The following is a 7,581-nucleotide window of genomic DNA, read 5'->3' on the forward strand; positions in this document are numbered from 1 at the left end:
AATGATTTCGGCTGTTATTGTAGCTGAATGCCGCACAAGGACACTATTGGTTGCCTCTTACTTCTTTTGACTCATGTACGCTTCAACGTAAGAGAGCTTCACCAGGACAGCCGTTAATCATTTGTGAAACTCACAAGCCCCCAGAGCTCAAACACAATGACACTGCAGTGTCTTGCTCGCTGGCCTTCTCTTGATGCAGTGGCATAATGAACCCTTGAATAATAAAGACAATTAACACCAAACCTCAGTGGTTTCAATGTCCCAGCCTGCTGGTGGATGGGAGGTTGGAAAAGATGCTTCTAAAATTGAAGGGTTTTTTAATTGTAGATAGTTAATTTTTTAAAATAGAAAGTAACTTTAGTGTAACTGTTTTAGAATACAGGTAGTGCCGGGGGGTTAGCTGGCCCATATTGGTAAAGGGATTTTGAGCTTTAATTGTATTGGTTACTGGTTGACATCCAGTTTAGGCAAGTAAAGGTCAAAAGGGGTTCCCCATTGATGGTTTTTGAGTGGCTTAGTGATAGATCTAAGCTAGCAAGAGTTGTGGACTAGATGCTCACAGGTGCTGGCTAAGTACCATTAGTGCAGAGGTTCCTGCATAAGTGAGACGAGACGTTGATATCCTCTCTGATCATAGATGGGATTCTCTGTCCTGCCAAAACTTCTCATGACCAAAACATTCTACTACTGTGGTGCCACTAGGTGGCAGAGCTAACCCTCTGATGATGGAGGACTCTGCCCACATAGCATGGTGATGGGGGCTTTAAAAAGGCGAGAGGCGATTGCAAAATAGCAGTGTTTAAACACAAAGGTGTACGGGTGCGTGTGAGAGAGAGAAGTGGGTGGGGGTGGGTGGATCGGTAGAGACCCTGGATGGATGGACGGACGGTACACAGCCGTGTTCTATGTAAAAGGAAATGTTTCTCCTTTCAGTTTCGTTCAGTGAATTTAGAGCTGCTTTGTGTTCCTCTCGTGTCTTGCACTGATCAGTTTGCACCATGTGGATGGTTATTGCACATGACTGGCTGGCGTGACGGGTGCCTGTGATGATCGGGGGTCATGTGGCTGCTTAGACCCAGAGAGGTCCCTAGCTGGCCTTTCGGGACCCTGGAGCTGGGGCTGGATCTCTGAGTGCAGAGAGATGGGGAGGAGCAGGGTGGGTGAGAAAGCCCAGCCCAGTGTGACATGCGGGAGAGGCACAGCCCTGGGATGGGACAAAGCGAAAGGGAGCGGGGGAGGGAGAGCAGAGAGACCAGCTGGGCGCCCCCTCCTGGGATGTGCTGTGCTGCCAAGATGGAGGGGGAGGCTCTCGAGCTGCTGCCAAATAGACCATCCAGTTCTGAGCTACCGAAACTCACCCAGCGCAGAGGGGCCAGCACAACCCTTCCTTCAACCCCCTCTGCATGGGACGTGCCTGGCTCCCTCTCCGTCAGGCTCACCCTCTGCTTAGGGGTGAATTCCACCCTCCGCTCTCCCCCTCCTCCTATCCGGGGCCTCCTTTCCGGGGCCTTCCAGCCCTCGGGGTTCTGGAGAGAGGCTTTGCAGTCTGCTGTGGGGCCTGTTGAATCGGAGGATCCATGGAGCTCAGTCAGTGGGGAGGGTGGAGCAGCCTCACGCCACCTGTAGAGTCAGCAGAACGCGGGTGACTGGTCCAGACAGGGGAGAGACAAGGTGGGGGGGATGAGGGAGATCCAGGAAGGGGACAAATGGGGTCATGTCACATGTAGGCTTCTGAATGAAGTGGGGATTCTGGGCTTAGCCCGTTGATGCTCAGGCCCCTTGAAACGGCTCCAGGGCGGGTGTGACTGTAACTGACGCTTTCTTCAAGGCCCCTTCATGCTGCCGGAGGGGTGGGAAGGGGCCTCGGTGTCCCTGGGAATCAGGCTGATCGGACCCTGCAGGCCAGTAGTCGAATATCTGAGCAAGACCACCGCTCTTGGCAACAAGAGACACGTCGCTGTTGTCAGGGAGATGTGGTTTTGACCTTGGTCTGGGCCCGCCAGCCTGTTTGCTCACGAAATACCCAGAGCTGTCACAGCCAAATGGGAGCTGGGGGGTGGCTTTGATAACAAGGAATAGCTGTCTGTCTATCCGGCTACCCCCATACACACCCACCTATCCATCCCCATACACGGCTACCTGTCATCACGTTTCTAAAACACTCCTCACTTAGGCATTGAGTTTACCAGCCCTCCGCTCCATCCCTGGCTTCCAAATCTCTCTCACTTGAACCCAGATGGAGGTGGCGTTCCGGAGCCACCGATCTCCCTAGCACTCTGGAGACAGGCGTGTCCGTGTGGGACGGTTTTCATCTTCACCTCCTCTCTGACCAGCTCGATTGCGGCCGTTGTGCTAGTCGGTGCTGTGACCGCTTCAGCTCCCCCAAGCCTCGCCAAGTCAGGCGAGGAAATCCTGGGTAGAGCTGCTCCATCTGGGCAGACCCTGTCCCGGAGGGTTCCCCTTTGTCTCACCCTGCCCCGTGGGGTTGGGGAAACAAGGGCTTCCCTGTGGAGGGAGTGCTCTGTCTGGGAGACCATCCGGGCAGAAAAGGCGCTAGGGCCTGCCGAGCACATGGATTTCCGAGCAGGGGCCTTTGTCCCTGCGGTGGGCGGCTGGCTGGGTTTGTGCTGGGGAACGGGAAACGGTTCTGCACTGGGCGCCGCTAGGGCCAGTCACAAATCAGGTCTTCACAGTTCAGGTCGGACGGCCAGGAGGGACCCAAGGCTGCGCTGCTGCCTCGCACAGACCAGAGAATTCCACCCCGTCACCCTGCGCGGAGCCCAGGGCTTGTGTCTGGCTAAAGCGTCACTTCCAGACAGGCTGGAGAGCTCCTGGCCCGTGTCAGGGTGGGGGCTGCAGCCGCACTGACCCAGTGGGAATTCCGTGCAGGGCCTTGAATTCTGGGTGCTCCCCGGTGCAGGGGAGGCATAACACCATGGCTAGCCCCCATTGGAGGGAGCAGCGTGGGCCAGGGAGCCCTCGCCTTCTTCCTCCCCGCGGTAGCTGTCCTTGTGCTTGGGCCAGGGGAAGGGCGGCAACTGAGACCAGGGTGAGTGGTTGACGGGATGGGAGGCTCATTACGCTCCCCTTTCCGCTACTCTACCTGGTCGGGTGCAAGACCCAACCTGGCTCTCTGTGCCTCAGTTTCCCCATCTGCAAAATGGCCAACCCCACCCGCAGGCACCTGTGGGGCTAAAGCCTGCTGCTGGTTGTAAAGGGCTGTAGTGGGTGGGAGGCGAGATGGACTGTTGCAAAGAGACAATGACTGGAGGAGGAAGTAACAACACCCGGAGCTTGTGGTCTGAAGGAGCTGCTGCTGCATAGCTGTGACGGTTGTCTCAGCGCCTTCACCAGTGACGGGGGAAGCAAAGCTCCCAGGAGGCAAATCCACCCTGCTGCGAGAGCATGGGCCTGGGCCGTGCTCGGCTCCCCCTGCTTGCTCTCCTGGCCCTAGCTCTCCGAGCCCCAGGTGAGTGATGGGGGCGTTACGGCTGCGAGACACGTGGCAACCTCGTGTCGAGGGGAACCTTGGAAACCACAGCCCCTGGGCCCAGGCTTACACTGGTGCAAATCCAGAGCCGCTCCACTGAGCTCAGCTCAGTGACTCTGGATTTATATCAGTGTAACTGAAAGTGCAGTGTGTGTTGGGCTCCCTCCTTACTCTGATAGCTGGTTCCCTGCCAGGAACAATTGCTTGGCCTAGCTCCCCCTCCCCGAGCTCTGTGCCAGGGGTAGGTGAGATGTTTCTCTTTCCCTGGGGGGGGGGGGGGCACCAGGAGGCGGTTCTGGTCCCCAGAGCTGATGGGAACAGAAATGGATATGTAGGGTATTGGGATTCCTAGGGGGAAGTGGAAAAGAGCAGCAGAGAGGGAGGATTGCCTAGTGGTTAGAGCACTAACCTAGAAGTTTGGGAGTCCAGGGTGCAGTTCCCTGCTCCTCCACACACTCTGTGTGACTTTGGGTGAGTCACTTAGACTCTCTGTGCCTCAGTTTCCCCAGCGTACAATGGGCATAATGGCAGTGCCCTGCCTCACCGTGGGGATTGGGAAGATAAAGGCATGAATGATTGTGAGGTGCCCAGATGCTACGGTGATGGCTGCCCTAGAAACACCGAGGGTAAAAGTCTGTAGGGTCAGCTCTGAGGCCAAAACCAGACCCGGCAGCTGGGGATAGGGATGGACTCCCATCAGTTTGTTCTCTCTGGCTTGTGCTGCAGCAAGTGGGGAAATCAGTGCTCACCCCCACCCCTACCCCCTGCAACTTTCATCTCCTGGGCTCTGTTTTTCAGATCCTGGATTAACCCAAGCACCGACTCCCCCCCGCCAGGTGAATGGGATTCTGGGAGGCTCAGTCGTGCTGTCTGTGGATCTATCTCCCGGGAAAAATGTGAACAAAATCGAATGGAGCTTTCGTGCTGGGCCAGGTGTGACGCTCCAGCTGGCTGAGTTCAGTGGGGGGAAGTTTGAGCGACCCGATCCCAACGACAGATTTAAGCAGAGGCTAGAAAAGTACAACGAGACCTCGCTGAGGATCAGGGCTCTGGAGCTGGGCGATCGCGGAGTTTATGAGGCCCGGATTAGGATAGTACCAGCAACTGTGGAGGAACAGGCCTTTCGCCTCGCGGTCTATGGTAAGTGACTGTTTAAAAGTTTGAACAAGTGAAATCATCTTCCAGGGCGGTTAATAAATGCTTGTTTCTTCGGCCTCGTCCCCAGGACACAGGGCCCCGTGGATAATAACTCCTCGCTCGTGCCCTGCAGTGTCCTGCGGAGGAAATACGTGCACTGGGGTTGAGTTTTTCCCAGCCTGCGCAAGGCAGGGAGGAGAATGTGCGGGAGGAAGGCTGTAACCCAGCCCCTCAGTTCTGCACAACTGAGAACCTCCCTCCAGGAATTCGAACCTACATCAGGTGGTTCCAGGGCCAGGCTGGTGCGGGGAGCTAATTTCTAGGGGTGAGTCTGTGATCCCCCTTTTCCTGTGGCGCACACTGCCACACGATGATGGCCCTGCTCGATACAGAGCTGAATGCATAGCTGCAGGGTGGATGCTGGGGGCATGCTGTGATGGCATAGCTGTTCCCTGGCTCTGCTGGGCACAGTCATCCCCTCTGTTCCCAATGCCATCCACGCCACCCCAATGAGGATAGTGGTGCTCCTTGCTTGTGAAGGAGCTGCAGCAAAACACGCCTCCGAGCAGCTGTCAGAGGGACCCCATGCTGTGTGTTTGCTGGAGGATGGACTCCCCAGGAGAGTCAGATCTGATTCCTTTGAGGTGTCCCTGTGTCTTTTAGCCCTGCCCCAGGAATCACATCCCATATTCACCCAGCTCTGCCCAGCCCCCTGCAAACCATTCATAGCCTCAGCTTGTCTTGCACTGGCCCATCATTAGTGGCAGCCTCCCGGAGGCTCTAGTCATTTACATCAATGCCCCTTTACCCCACTCTGGCTGTGCAAAGGGGCCTTCAAGGGGTGTAAAGATGGACCACTGTAAGGCCCTTTTGTGCGGCCAGAGGCATGTAAAGAGCCCTTACAATACATCTGGAGGGGGAAAAAAAGGCAGGTGGCAGCCAGTCGCAGAGCCCGGGTCACCTGACTCAGAGCCCGGGTCACCTGACTCAGAGCCCGGGTCACCTGACTCAGGAGCCCGAGTCAGGTGACCCGGGCTCTGAGACTTAAGCTAGGTGGCTAAAACTAGCAGTGTAGAAGTTCCTGCTGGGGGCTGGAGCCCAGGCTCTAACATCTGGCGATGGCAGTGGGTCTCAGAGCCCGAGCTCCAGCCCACGCAGGAATGTCCACGCTGCTCCCTTGAGCACCATGGCAGGCCCCCGAGTCGGCTGACCCGGGCTCTGAGACTCGTTGCCAGGTGGTTGTTTTTTCCCCAGTGTAGACACCTTCTGTGTCAATGAGAATCAGGCCCCCAGAGTCTTTCATTCTCATTTCATTTCTTCTGAATGCAGAGCCCGTTCCAGCGCCGGAGATAGAGAGTCACTCGCTCTCCAGCCCGGCAGCTGGGTGCAATGTCACTCTGCAGTGTCAGGTGTCTGGCAGGGAAGAGGTTAACATCTCCTGGAGTAGAGGGAACCCACCCCGAAACCTGGGCGATTCCAAGCGGTACCAGCTCAGCCCGGACGGCAGAACCCTTCACCTGTCTCTGCAGCCCAACCTCATGGACTCTACCTTCACCTGCACGGCCAGCAACCCCGTGGACCAGAAAAACATCTCTCTTGACCTGCAGAGCATCTGCCAAAGCGGTGGTGAGTTATCGGCAGGGCGTGTCTGTCTGCTCGCTTACACCGGCTTTATGCTAACATAGCTCCACTGGCGTCAGTGCTGCTACTCCTGATTTACAGCAGCGTAACTGACCGGAGAACCAGCTCCCCAGACAGAGCGATAAATACAGTGGCCACGGGGCTGCTTTTTGTTCACGTCCGCTGCCGAAGCTGTGAGCCAAGCTGGAATTCGCTCCCACTTCCAGGCCCCTTTACACTGCCAGCGCGAAGTGAAGGGGTCTTAGTGCGAACGCGGATTCAGGCTGGTCAGGCTGATCCCCCTGACTCTATCTTTTCCCCATTGCAGGAGCGGCTCCCAGTCCTTGCCATTGGAAAGCCATTATTGGGGCGCTGTTCCTGGGACTTGAGATCAATGCCATGGTCCTTGTGAACCTGGTGCACAGAAAAATGCCGTAACACTGGCGGTTGGGCTGGAACCTCGTATCGCAGACGCCTGATGAGAAGGTGGACGGGGACTGACGGGGAGGCGGGGGGAGCAGGCTATCGGGTGAAATCCTGGCCCCGGTGAAGTCAATGGGAGTTTTGCCAATGACTTCTGTGGAGTCCGGATTTCACCCCCAGGTGTAGCGTGGTCCCCAGACTCTCCAGTGAAATGCACCTGTTCATCAGAGAATTGTCTGAGCAAGCTTTGTCTAAAGGAGGTGTTTCTCCACAGTAAAGAGAAATAAAAGTGCCGGATATTTGAGAGTACTTTAATACTAGAGTATCGTGCTGAGTTGGGATTAGCTATGCAGTTACTGACTCATGCAGCTAGTGATACATATTCAAAGCCCTGCTCACGGATTGGCTGCAATGGTCTGATTTCCATTATGACTGTAAGGTTCTCTCTCTAGCGCAGCGGGTTTCAACCTGTGATCTCTGCAGAGCTGGAGAACAAGGCAGCATCTTCAGAGCGGAGCTGTTCCAGGCATGGTGCAGGGGAGGGCAAGGCGGACTCTGCATTCAGACCACGGAAAGGGGCAGCTGATGGTCTGTCAATCTAGGTACTTATATGACCATCGCCAAAGTATCTGCCAGGATTTGGAAACAGGTAGTAGCATGATCGGCATTACAGCACTGCAGCGGCATGGCCTCACCACCATAGTGTAGACGTACCCCAAGGGCCATTTGTACCATTCTGGCCACACCAAAGGGCCTTAAAAGGGGTAGAAATGACAGTTACATTCACTTTAAGGCTGCTCTAGGTTTCCGTAGCCTTGTAAAGGGGCCTCATTGTCGATGAGAACCGGGCTGTTTATGTGTAACTCAGGGAGTCGTTTACACCAGAATAAAGTCACTTCTGTTCTAGTGTC

The 7,581-nt window shown here is 55.7% G+C and overlaps 1 protein-coding gene across 1 annotated transcript; it reads left to right on the top strand.

Moving 5' to 3' along the window:
* Positions 1 to 3,295: 3,295 nt before the first annotated feature.
* Positions 3,296 to 6,985, top strand: LOC112105554 (signaling lymphocytic activation molecule-like). The gene is made up of 4 exons (XM_024198398.1): positions 3,296 to 3,469; positions 4,289 to 4,630; positions 5,957 to 6,253; positions 6,576 to 6,985. Exons 1-4 carry the CDS (start codon positions 3,406 to 3,408, stop codon positions 6,683 to 6,685), a joined length of 813 nt encoding a protein of 270 aa, XP_024054166.1. The 5' UTR covers positions 3,296 to 3,405; the 3' UTR covers positions 6,686 to 6,985.
* Positions 6,986 to 7,581: the final 596 nt, after the last annotated feature.

The sequence above is a fragment of the Terrapene carolina genome, unplaced genomic scaffold (genome assembly GCF_002925995.2).
Source record: "Terrapene carolina triunguis isolate 2854851 unplaced genomic scaffold, T_m_triunguis-2.0 Scaffold227, whole genome shotgun sequence".
In the NCBI taxonomy this organism is placed as follows: Eukaryota; Metazoa; Chordata; order Testudines; family Emydidae; genus Terrapene; species Terrapene triunguis.

Coding starts and splice junctions, on each gene's coding strand:
- LOC112105554 (XM_024198398.1), top strand. CDS start 3,406: ATGGGCCTGGGCCGTGCTCGGCTCCCCCTGCTTGCTCTCCTGGCCCTA. Junction 4,631..5,956: donor CTTTCGCCTCGCGGTCTATG/GTAAGTGACTGT, acceptor TTCTGAATGCAG/AGCCCGTTCCAGCGCCGGAG. Junction 6,254..6,575: donor GAGCATCTGCCAAAGCGGTG/GTGAGTTATCGG, acceptor TCCCCATTGCAG/GAGCGGCTCCCAGTCCTTGC.